This window comes from Marmota monax, unplaced genomic scaffold (assembly GCF_021218885.2).
Source record: "Marmota monax isolate L192 unplaced genomic scaffold, Marmota_monax_Labrador192_F-V1.1 WCK01_AAM20220418_F8-fsc00029, whole genome shotgun sequence".
In the NCBI taxonomy this organism is placed as follows: Eukaryota; Metazoa; Chordata; class Mammalia; order Rodentia; family Sciuridae; genus Marmota; species Marmota monax.
The window spans coordinates 10463459-10476898 of NW_026693024.1; the positions used below are offsets into that span (position 1 = coordinate 10463459).

The 13440-nt window shown below is 38.3% G+C and overlaps 1 protein-coding gene across 1 annotated transcript in view; it reads right to left on the reverse strand.

Annotated features, from left to right (window-relative positions):
* Window positions 1-13440, reverse strand: part of LOC131424499 (uncharacterized) — a 208870-nt gene that overhangs the window by 79519 nt on the left and 115911 nt on the right. The window contains exons 7-9 of the mRNA XM_058582331.1: window positions 12506-12724; window positions 9924-10176; window positions 3492-3655 (exon numbers count right to left, since the gene is read on the reverse strand). Coding sequence (XP_058438314.1) covers window positions 3492-3655; window positions 9924-10176; window positions 12506-12724 — 636 coding nt within the window. The remainder of the gene's footprint in view (window positions 1-3491; window positions 3656-9923; window positions 10177-12505; window positions 12725-13440) is intronic.

Below are 13440 nucleotides of genomic sequence, written 5' to 3' on the forward strand. Positions count from 1 at the left end.
CCCAAAAAAAGAAAGAAATCACATCTTTCCCAGTGGGCTGTGGAGGACAGAGGAAGGAACCATTTTGCAGCCATCATGTGGGGGCTGGCAGCAGAGGAAGACAATTTCTGACAGGTCCGAGTCTGGCCCATAAAATAGTTCTGACAAACTAATGCTGCATGACAGAGAGTATGCCTAAGAGACCAGGAGAAAATCAAACATGTTTAGAGGTTTTCACAGGGGACTACTGGTCATGGAAACCCACCTAGCTCTTCCCTTCCCCTCCAACCCAGCTGTTTGCAGGACAGGCTGGAAGAGATGCATTTGACAGGGAATTCACATGGGTAGGGGGGCAGGAAAGATTGAGTTTGGAGACTGAACCCAAGACCAGGAAACATGGGGTCTGCAGGTAATGGAGTGGACTAAGAACTGGGTCTTCCCCCACACAGGTGGAACTGATGGATGATCTCTGCGGTACAGTCTTCCAGTGTTGACCAGTGATTTCCGGGCCCTGGAGGTGGGCTGATTTAAAATCTGCAGACCAACTGGCATTCAGAAAAGAGCCTGGGGCATATCTAAACCTAAACCCCTGCTCCAGGGTCCTGCCTCTAGGATTAATTCTCTCTCCCTAGCAACCCCATTCTGAGGGTGGAGCAAGCATGACATTTCAGACCAAACCCAGCGGAGAAGAGAAGCTGAAAATCTTTTGCTCTCCAATGGAAACAATTCTTCAATTTTTCATCAATTTTTTTTCTCTCACATTTCAATCCTTTTTGAAACCAGCTATTTTTCATGGATCAGTTTATTGAGGACCAGCATGTCTGGTTAATATATTTCAGTTTTATTTTGCATTCTTCTATTTTTAATTTTTTCTTTCTATTTTCAAAATTTTTATTACACACACACACACACACACACACTTTTTTTCTCACTCGTCGGTTTCCCTTCATTCCCTTTCTCTCTCTTCTTCTATTGTTCTTCTTTCACTCTTTATTTTTTTTACTTTCTTTCCTTTCCTCCTCCCTCACAATCTTCACATCCTGTACCACTTCAGTTTTCTCCTTGTCCACCATTTGAAATGGCAAACCCTTTTGCAAACTTACTGTTTTTATTGTAATCAATAACTGAACATATCATTTCTGTTTATTGTGACAAAACTGTAGCTGTCTTAGCAGGAGCTATTTGGTTTAATGCTGTACATTGTTTGCATTGGTTGTGGATATTATTTATCTTCCCCTTAATGGCAAGGTACTGGAAACCTTCAAGGACACTATAATTCTCCAGGGTAGAAACTGTACCGCCTCAGATCCATATGGCTAGATGGGTAGACACACAAGCAACATGAAAAAATAAGGGAACAAAGCACCACAAACAAACCAGGATGCTCCAATAACAGAATCCATTGACACCACCGTGGAAGAAATGTCAGAGAAGGAGTTTAGAATGCACTAGTTAAACTGATCCATGACGTAAAGGATGATGTGAGTGAAATTAAGAAAAGAAAATTTCAGACCAATATCCCTGATGAACATAGGTGAAAAAAAAAATCTTAATAAAAATTCTGGCAAATAGCATACAAAAACATATTTAAAAGATAGTGCACTACGATCAAGTGGGGTTCATCCGAGGGATGCAAGGTTGGTTCAACATACAGAAATCAATAAGTATAATTCATCACATCAATAGACATAAAAACAAGAATTTCATGAATATCTCAGTAGATGCAGAAAAAGCATTTGACAAAATAAAGCATCCATTCATGTTCAAAACACTAGAAAAACTAGAGATAGTAGAAACATACCTCAACGTTGTAAAAGCTATCTATGCTAAACCCAAGCCCAACATCATTCTAAATGGAGAAAAATTGAAAGCATTCCTTCTAAAAACTGGAACAGACAAAGATGACCTCTTTCACCACTTCTATTCAACATAGTCCTGGAAACTCTACCTAGAGCAATTACACAGAAGAAAGAAATTAAAAGGATATGAATAGGAAAAGAAGAACTCAATTTAAACCTTTTTGTTGATAACATGATTCTATATTTAGAAGACCCAAAAAACTCCACAAGAAAACTTTTAGAGCTCATAAATGAACTCATCAAAGTAGCAGAATATAAAATTAACACCAAATCAATTGTGTTAATATACATCAAACACATTCCTAAACATCAGTGATGAATCAACTGAAAGAGAAATTAAGAAAACTACCCCCATTCACAATAGCCTCAAAAAATAAAATATTTGGAAATCAACCTAGCGCAAGAGGTAAAAGACCTCTACAGTGAAAACTACAGAACACTAAAGAAAGAAATTTAAAAAGACCTCAGAAAATAAAAAGGTCTCCCATGCTCTTGGATAGGCAGAAAAATATCATCAAAATGTCTATGCTACCAAAAGCACTGTACAGATTAAATGCAATTCCCATTAAAATTCCAATGACTTTCTTCATAGAAATCAAAAGAGCAGTCATGAAATTCATTTGAAAAAATAACAGATCTAACACAGGGTGCCGTGGTGCATGCCTGTAATTCCAGTTGCTTGGGCGGCTGAGGCAGGAGGATCTCAAGTTCAAAGCCAGCCTCGGCAATTTAGCAAGGCCCTAAGAAACTCAGTGACACCCTATCTCTAAATAAAATTCAAAAGAAAAAAATGGGGGATCTGGAGATGTGGCTCAGTGGCTAAATGCCCCTGAGTTCAATCCTGCGTACCAAAGAGAGAGAGAGAGAGAGAGAGAGAGAGAGAGAAGCCAAAGCTCAGCAGACCCTTATCTTTACAATATACACACACAAAAAAAAAACCTCAAGTTAAAAGTTTCATGACAACGGTCCTGACAATGACTTCACGGATATGAAACATAGAAGTGCAGGCAAAAAAAAGGAGGAAAGGGAGGGAGAGAAGAAATGAAGGAAAAAAAAACCCAGGGGGGATTGCACCAAACTGAAGAGCTTCTGCCCAGCAGGAAAAAAAAAAAAAATGTCTGTCTAGCCTTTTTACTGCCCTGTATTTGTTGCTTGTCTTATTGTTCTTCACACACACACACACACACACACACACACACACACACTATTAAATTGATGACCCTATGACTTGCAGGATCAAAGCTGGAGGTTAATTCTTACATTGGTGATTTGGGGCAGGCAGTGGGAAGGGTGGGAAGAAAGCAAGTTGGAAGACAGAGAAAAAGAGAACTGTAGACAAGCTTCCCGGGAATTTTCCCAGCCTGTCCTTGGATACCAGGGGATAACTGGTTTCATGTTGATTCTTAGTTTGGAGAAATCAATATAATGATTCACAGTGAAATCAGCTCTCTCTTCCATGGGGGAAATATTTCTGTAAAAGGCAAACAATTGTTTGGCTGCTTTTCATGGTGGGTGTTGCCCATCATCGTAGACATTGTCACCTGAGTGATGTACAGATGTCACTGACTTCTTGAACCATATTTGCACAAGTTAACTGCATTCCCAGACTAGAAGCTAAACATGCTGAAGAATTAAATCATGGAAGCACCTTACCTGAGACCATACAAATACAGAATCAGGGCAGAAATGATGAACAGGAGAATGTAAAGTAGCATCGTGATCATCACACCAAGAATCCCCGGCTGCCTGCTTCTTACAAACACCCAGTAGAGCTTGGCTGCATCGGCTATAGGCGTCTCCCCATCAGGTGTAAGCCTCTGATAGAAGAAAACAGATTAAAAGAGAAGGGATGGAAAATGATTTTCAACTTAGATTAATATAAAGACACAAAGACTCTATGATACCATAATTTGTTTTTAAATTAAATCTTCTAACAACTAAAAATTGCCCGATCTTTAGCTGCACGAAGGAAAAGAAAATAGGCTAGGGTTTTGTATGCTTGGTTTACTGGGTTTTCCTTATTTTCCCCACTAAGCTTTTAAATGCATGCACTCGACATGCAATTCATGAAGCAAAAGCCATGTTTTATTTATGTGCTATTAACTTCTGAATTTAATGAGCACAAGATATGAAGAAATTAAATATGATGGTGGAAAGATTCCTTTATTTCTGAAGCAGATTTGATAGGAATTTAATTTGTGCTATGCATAAAAGAGATGGCTTATTTTAGAAACTTATAAAAAAGTTATCAGGCTATTTAATATGGGCTTGAAAACCAAAGTTTACATTAATTTAACTTAAAGATAAGCCCTTTATTTTAGACAAGGAAAAGCATATTCTATATTGGGTTATAAATGAATGCCAGGCAATGGGATCTCTAAAGACAAATACAAATTACTAAGGACCTATGGAATCATCATATTGCAACATTGACCTTGAGCTTTATAGAATATGCATTCTTTAGTTGATTCCTATCACACCAACTGGAAGGATTGTGGAATACAAATGTTAAATAATGTATCTTTTCTGCAAGACAAAAGAAACAGAAGATTTTTTTGAGTTTTTTTTTAACTAATAAGTATATAAGTAGAGCTTAAAGAGGCACCTTTGAATGTAGTTAATCCAAATCACATATGTGTAAAAGAAAATAGAAGAGGAGACAGGTTGATTTGTATTTTCCCTACACCAAATTTTGTAATTGGGCAATGACTAGAATTCAGATGTTATAGCTCTCAACTACTGCTTCTCTGACTACCACAATATAACATTTATTTTTATGCCATTAATCAGTCTGTCTGCAAGGTATGGATCTGCTTCTAGGTCTCTAAGCAGCAGGTGAAGGCTATCATCCATTTCCTCTTTCCCAGATTTTACCTTTCTGCAGTTTCTTAAACATGAAGAACTATGAGATTCATTGACAAAGCAACAAAAACAGAAAGCGATATATCTGAGGTCAATAACATGATCTAATCAAAAGATGCTGGTCATTCATTTGACCCACATATATTGCACACCTACTAGGTGTACTTAAGTGCAGAAGACATAAGGTAAGTAAAATTAAGTAGTGTGTATGTGTATACACATGTGTGTGTATATGAATGATAATAAGTATTATTGTGTTGTTATTTGTAGATATTAATACTTTTTATGATACTATGTGGAAATTAAAGGCTAGAGAGGTTAACTGACTTATCTAGTGGCAAATGGCAGAGCTAGGACAGAACACCGCTTCCCCTGTCTCTGACTCTCAGTCCTTCCACTATTCTGGTCACTTCTAATGGAATGGAAAGGTTTGAATGTGTCTCCCAAACACATGTGTTGGAAATTAATGCCTATTCCAACTGTGTTGAGATTAAGGAGAGGTCTTTAGGTCATGAAGAATGGATTAATGCCAATTATAAAAGGGCTGGGGCTGTGCGTTCGATCTCTTATTCTGTTTGCCCTTCTACCATTGAATGACACAGAAAGAAACCTCTCCCTAGATGCTGATTTCTCAATCTTGAACTTCCCAGAGTCCAGAACCATGAAACAATACGTTTCTGTTTATTATAAATTACCCAGTCTCCGGTATTTTGTTATAAAAGCACAAAATAGCCTAAGACAGGGATTCTTAAAAATTATTTTTTGAACGATAATGTTTCCATTCTAATTTTGTCTGCCTTTGTTCCCTGTGTATTATTTTTACCTCACTAAATTGAGGGTAAAATCTTTATTTATTTTACATCTTTTTATTTATTTTACATCTTTTTATTTTACATGCTTTATTTATTTCACTTTTTTTACAATCCTGGGCAGATATATGTGATCAATGCATACATACTGATCATGAAAAGATGCCATAGCAAATCTTTCCTCCATTTTTAATCAAGATTGAGGAGAAGGAAGAGGAAGTGTTTTTTGTTCTTTTGATATGGGACCAAGAGATCATCCTGCCTTTCCCTACTCAGTAGCTAGGATAATAGGTGTGCACTACTGTGACTGGCTGCAGAGGACAATTTTTGTATTTAGTGGAATTGTAGTACATAGTACTGGAGGAATGCACTTCCAACCTCTGAGCCTGCAGATTTAGAAACAGATGGAGCATTGTTAGCAACAGCACTGGTCAGTGCTTCAATCTGAAACCATTCCACCTGTCACATCTCTTTTAAGATCCTTGGAAACAAAATAATCTCAGAAAATATCAACAAAATTAAGTAGCATCTCTCTTGCTGGTTCAAATGCAGATAATTCTCAGATTCATCTGCTAAGAAAGTCCATACTTTAAAGGTATAGAGTCTGGCAACCCAAGTCAATGAGTGACATTCAGTCTACTACCATGATCCCAAACTTTAACTAAGATCAGAATCCCCATTAAAATCCATTCTGCCAGGCCTCTTTTCGGAGTTTCTGACTCAGTAGATTTTGTGGAGAGCCCATGATTTTGTACTTGGAGAACCAATGACTTAGATTAGTACTTCCCAAACTTCAGTGTGCAGTCAAGTTACCCAGAGAACATGTTAAAATGCATATTTAAATTCAGTTAGTAGGTATGCCCAAGAGCCTTTCTCGACAGGTGCCCTAGGGATTCCAGGGCTGCTGATCTGTGGAATCCACACCTGTAGAGACTTTTTAAAGGGTAGCAAAATATATGTCATTGGCAATGAGACATGATGGATTCTAACTGGAGAATCAATAATTTGGGGAGACTTGGAATAAAGTTTTAGCTTTGCCTTCCAACTGGAAAGAGAGATGGGTGCTCTGTTCATCTCTTAGAATCCAAGTCAGTTTCTTCAGGTTACAGACCTCTGAACTGCTTCTGAGATGACCAAGCTGGAGGCTGCTTTCCTGCAGATTACATCAGAGGCCCCAGAGTAAATTAAGTCTGCTCACTTTGTCAGCTGCCTTGGATACAGTGGACTGATTGGCTATGAAACCACCCAAGGCACATGATTGAAATAAGAAAAAACCCGTACATGAAGCCTATAGATGTTCCTTCTGAAGAGTCCTAAGAAGATCATAAGAGACAGCTGCTCATTGCCCCCAAATGACTTCCCTTGTGGCTTTGCAATAGGCTCAGTCCCAGTACCACATTTGCTCAAAGTGCACTCTCAGGCCTCTGGGAACAATTGTGACGTGCCATGGGATATGGTCCCTCCAGGATGCAGATGGCACCCTCCCTACATCTCTAGCTCAACAAACCTTTATGGCTCAGCCTTCTCCTTGCTAGACTGGAGACCAAGAGAGGTAAGAATGTCGGCAGAATCCAGCTGACTCCAACTCTGTTCACTCAGTATCAGAATGAGGCCAATCAGCAGTGTGAAGACAACTTGGAGATGGGGTAGAAAACACTCATGGCCTAAAAGTTGCCCTCTTTTGCCATGTCATCAAGGTGTTCAGTGGTACTGAGGTTTCAGAGAGTGGTCACATGCTGACACACGGAAACAAGCCTGCCTTTCGTGTACAGAGGAGCTTTCCTTGGCATAGGGTATCTACCTCCAATTCTAGCAGCAGGATCTGTGTGCACTGCTCTGAGTACATTTCAATGATGTAAAATGTCTACCTGAAAGTGTCTGTCAAAGGTTGCATAGGTCCCCCAGTTCTAAGAATTTCTAGCAGAGGTTGTTTTCGCTTCAGAAATAGATGCAGTCAGAATTCTCCTATGAGACCTGAAATGATACCAGTAGACTCAGAGCTTCAAGGACCCCAGTTTGGTTGAGAGCAGCCCAGGGATCCACAGCAACTGAAAGCTCAGCCTAGCACCTGGCAAAGGGAAGTAAAAGGCCACCTTGATAAGGCAGCTAGCACCATGATGTGGTCCATGGAACCAGTGTCATTGGCATCATCCAGGGATTACAAGAAATGCAGAATCTCAGGCCCTGAGATTCAGAGGGAGCATTTTAATTAGGTCCCCAGTGGGCCTGCAAGCCCGCTGAGGTTTGAGAAGCACTGCCCTAGCATACCATAGCCTGAGAGGGGTACAAAATTCTGCTGATCTGAGCTGTCTGTTACAGAACCCAGGATAGAATGTGTCTCCGTGAACGTGGTTTGCATAGCACCTTGGTCTTTAGTTCTAAAAGCACATTAGAAACCATGGAATTAATTTCAGAGACAATTGATAGAGTCCATCAAAACACCCCACCTCTACAATTTGCTTGGTATAGTAAATATAGATGACATACATATATACCAATTGTGAAACTTCTTTTATGTGCTCATGTTATATAATTTAAGATAATTTATAAAAGGGTATTCAATCATATTGATTAATTTAAAATATCCATTTGCTCCCTTGCTTAGGGCTATATTTTATGACCAGGTCCATTGTACAAAAATTTAGTAAAAAATTTGGATTTCCTTTCTTTTGCCTATTAAAATCACTTAAAAATTTGTTGACTTCAAGTTAAAGTAGGTTTTGGCTTGAACTATTCCACTTTTTTGCCAATATCTTCAATTTTGCTGATAATCTAATATAAAAATTTGGAAAACTTAAACAAAACTTAAATAAAGTTTGCTAAATTACAGGTTGGGGGTTATGATTAATAGGCAGGGGAGGAACATAGGTCCTCTGAGCTTTGTCTATGCTGAGTTTGTAACTTGCAAGCTATTCTGGTATTTCTGGATCCTTCCAGTCTGCTTGTTGGAACTTTCCAATGCAACTATGACATCACTAGTTCTCAAGCTGTGGTCCCCAGGCCAACAATATCACCAGGGAATTTTTCAGAATATAAACTTGGGCCTTCCTGCAGAACTACAGAAACGGAAACCCTGAGGTGAGGCCCAGAAATTTTCTTTCACTAAAACCTGCAATAAATTCTTACATGCAGAAGGAAGTTTGCTATAACACAGTAGCACTTACCAGGAAATCACAGGACTTGCAAATCCAAAGCAACTAGAGATTTAGATATGGCAATAAATTGACACTAATACCCATATCAACTTTGCATCAAATTACAGTCCTGATCTTCATTAATAAATAAAATATTTTGATGAAATTCAGTAATTATCAATGGGTATAGCATACATTTGAGTTTACAAAGCTATATATTGACTCAAGGTTTGAAAAAGAAATTTTAACATAATGAAATAAGCATCAACCTCAGAATTCAGGTGTCTTGGTTTTATCCTGGTTTCTATGTGGCTGGTTCCTCCCCAAATAAGAATAAAACTTGTGCTACAAACTTCAGTTTTGTCACAAATATATAAGCAAGTAAATTATATGAAGATGCTTAAAAAGTATAAAGCACATAGATCATCGTGTACTTTGGCATATATTCATAACCATCAAATCCTAGAATTTTGTTTTAGGGTAAAATTGCTCTTTTTTCACTTTGCAATCACCACAAAAGTCAAAATAAAGCTCTATAGAGTGAGTTTTAAAAATGCATTACTTGGAAAATTTTTAAAAATGCATTACTTAGAAATGCTTTAAAAACTCTCAAAGTTCTCTGGTATAGTTATTACACAAGACTATTATGTCATAAGTCAGATAAATAATCTATCCAGTTAAAGGAACTATTGTAAACTTTTGTAAACTTTTTTGGAAAGTTTGCCTGCAAAAACCTTTAGTATTAGCCTGTCACAGTGATGCCCGCCTGTAATCCCAGAGGCTTGGGAAGCTGAGACAGGAGGATTGTGAGTTTCAAGGCAGCCTCAGCAAAAAGCGAGGTGCTAAACAACTCAGTGAGACCCTGTCTCTAATAAAATACAAAATAGGGCTGGGGATGTAGTTCAGTGGTTGAGTGCCCCTGAGTTCAATCCCCGGTACAAAAAAAAACAAAACAAAACTTTAGTATTTTAAAACTACCCAAGTTATAAAATATAACTTCTTTGTAATAATACAATTTCTTTATAATAATTTTGAAGTTTGGGTGTGAACTTCTATATGATTGCCTACTTATTTTAAAAGTGTTTATTTAAGAGAGTTAAAATTAAACTAAAATTGACTATGTTAGACACCCATTTTATTTTGATGAGAAAAGACATAGTAACTTCAATTTAAGATGAATATTGAACATTCATCATTATCGAAACCATGTCAACTGATTTATGTATTAAAGCTAAATTCTATGTCAAGAACTCATCTCCTGATTATTTTATTTGACTTACCCCCAGGAAAGTATCCACTATAAACACCGCCAGTGGGTCCAGAACTGTCCATAGTCCCATGTAGATGATCAACTTTGACAAGGCGTCAGGGCAGGAGGCAAACAGCAGCTGACAGCCCCATCTGATCAGAACCAAGAGGAATATGATTGCGTTCAGCATCAAGGGCCCCACCACTACCACAGGCAGCTCCTCTTCCATGCGAAGCAAAGAACTTGGGTAGCAAAGCTCAACTGTGTAGGGGTAAAAGTGGAATCTGCAGGAAAACAAAGCAATCACATGCATACAAACAGGAAGGAAAATGCCCGTTGACTAGACACTCTATATATACTTAAGAGCATCCCCAAATTGTAAGAAGTCTTTATCTTTTCCTGACCCTAGAGTACCACCTAAACACTTCACCTTCAATGAACTGGTGAATTCTACCTGGTTCATGCTTATTGTTAAATAATACAGAAATGATTTAACCATAGAAAGTATGTCAATTTAACCCACTGTGAGCAGAGCAGTCTAGAAGCTAAGAGCTTCCCTGTAGTGTACAGTACTGATTAGTAGGCTATTTGAAATGCGAAATATACAGTGGACTTTCTAATGAACCATAATCGAACAGAAATGAGGTTCAATCAAATATTCTTCAGTTTTAGTGTAGGCTTATGGTTCCTCTAGATAGACTCTCAAATACAACAACAATAAAACCTCCATCACTCACAACCAAAATTTTGTACTAAGAAGTCAAGTTCAGCTGGGCATGGTGGCACACACCTGTAATCCCAGCAGCTGGGGAGATGGAGGCAAGAGGATCACCCGTTGAAAGCCAGCCTCAGCAAAAGCAAGGTGCTAAGCAATTCAGTAAGCCCATGTCTAAATAAAAAACAAAATATGGCTGGGGATGTGGCTCAGTTGACACAAGCTGAGGACCAAGAGGCTAAGTCCAAGCAGAGTCCAGTAATTCAACCAGTCAGTCTCCACCCAGACTTTGGCACCAACTCTGTGAAAGCTGAGACTTCTTTCATGCAGTTTTCTCTCCCAAGTCTCAGGCTGAGTAACACTGTTTCATGGTTATTTCTGTTGGTGTGTCCTACCTATCAGCACTCTGCTAAAGAGTTCTTCTTTATATCCATTCTTTGACTTTAGCTTCAAAGGGAGTTTTATGCTTTGTTCTCACAATGCTATGAATTTCAAATCGCATGTGTCCATTGCTTAGCACAGAACCTGACACACAGAGAACATGAAAAAAAAATGCTCATTGTGTTGTTATTGCTGTGTCTCACAACTAAGATGTGACAAAGGGCTATTATATAATTCAAGCCCATGGACCAAGATGATAGCCAGAAACATATCTTAAAGTATCTTTTTGGATTTTGGTGGTAGGGAGTGGTTACCAAGTGGTTCTTTACCACTGAGATACATCCCCAGCCTTTTTTATTTTTATTTATTTTATTCTGAGACAAGGTCTTGCTAAGTTGCTGAGACTGGCCTTGAACTCGAGATCCTCTTGCCTCAGCCTCTCAAGTTGCCAGGATTACAGGCATGCGCCACCGCAGCCACCATAATATCTTAGGTCCTCGGTTGCTTAAGAAATTGGTTAAACTGGTCTGTCAAGTTGTTGTTTGCAGTCTCATTTTATTAACAAACTATAACTGTAATAAAAATAGGCCTTCCTTTCCACTGAAGAATAAAAGAGCAAACACTGAAAAGCAACTAGCCCCATCATGTAAGATTTGTCTTTTTGGCTTCAGAGAACTTGATGAGGAAGAGAAAAAAAGGCAGAGAAGGAGGGCGGCCCATGTAAAAATTCCTGCTTCAAAATTCAGTTATTCAGTACATAGAAATTTGCATAATCTCTACCATACATATTTGTGATTTAATTCTGTAAAACTATCAAAAACTTGATGTGCCCACAAATGTACACAGATATTCCTCTTCATAAAGCCTTAAAGTTTTTGGCAGTCTTCTTAATTGAAAATATACACACATCTTTATTTTTATCTGCACCATCTACATTTGAGAAAAATGAATTTTACTTGTACTGTTATCTATCTGTTTGTCTATCTACAATGTCTATGGAATCATGTTTATGGAGAGATAACCTTTAAAGTGTCATCTTTTTCTATAGGGTAATGGCCCAGAAAGCTGCCTGAGCTCGGGGTTTGGTAATTGTTTGGATTCAATCATTTTCGTAGAAGAGGCAATCTTTGCTGCTCGGAACATAGATAATAAATCAGACTTATGCTACTTCTAAAATACCTTCAGCCTAAGTCACTCTGATAAAATCAAAATAGAATAAAAGATTGTTGTTCAATTCCTCTTTGGGTCCTGCTCGGATATTAGAACATATTTGAATCTGCTAAATTTTAAATAAATATTGATGTACCTGTTACGTATTTGTATGCACACAACCAACCATAAGATGAAACTGTAACTGTAATAAAAGTTCTTGCTCTCCAATACAGACAGTTTTGCCTTTTCAAATCATACCTGCATTTTAGGTCTTCTGGTAAATGGATGGGAGATGTACTCCGTGCTCTCACTTGTCCTATCAAGATGAAAATACATTCCTTTGTCGTTCAGGGGAAAGCACTCACTTTGTAACTGGAGTTGAAATGGCCCATAGGAAAAGCCACTGGCCAAGGTAATGCAGGTAGAGCCTCAGGAACCAGAGAGATGCCATCAGCAGGATGATGTACCAGAAGCCCTGGCTCTGCCACTGAGCTAATTGAAGTTCTGAAAACACCAACACCAGTGCAAAATGGAGATGCTGGAAGAATTCTCCAGATCCCTGACCTGCAGCCACTGAAGAACAGCTACAAAACCAAGAAGAAACAGGTCAATCCTGCGCTTACAACAAAACCCAAAGTGAAATATTCGAACAGTTAACAAGGAAGACACTGTGGCAATAAAATTAAATACAATTATTTTCAAATACCTGGGACTCAAAAACATTTATGTTTCTTTTTTTGCGGTAATAGATGACCAAAGGGAAACCTAAAGAAACATGAATTAGGGAAGTGCAAATCAAAACTGCAGTGAGATAGGACTTCACACCCATTAAGATGGCCATTTAGAAAAAAAAATAATAATAAGCATTAGTAAGGATGTGGAAAAGCTGGAATCTTCGTGAATTACTGAAAATGTAAAATGGCACAACCACTATGGAAAAGATTATGGCACATACCACCCAAATTAAAAATATAGTTACCATGTGTGAACCAGCTATCCAACTTGTGAAAATGCATCTAAAAGAACTGAAGGTATAGAAATGATATTTGTTCATCCCTTCTCATAGCTACATTGTTCACAATAGCCAAGATGTGGAAAAACAAGTGTCCATTGGTTAATGAAATGAAAAAAACAAAGCATGATATTCACACAATAGAGTATTATTCAGCTTTGACAAAGAAGGACATTCTGACCCGTGTACTACATGAGGGAGCCTTGCAGACACTGGGCCAGGTGGGATCATCCAGCCACAAAAGCACAGACACCAATGGCTCTGCTTCAAAGAGGTATCTATAGTAGT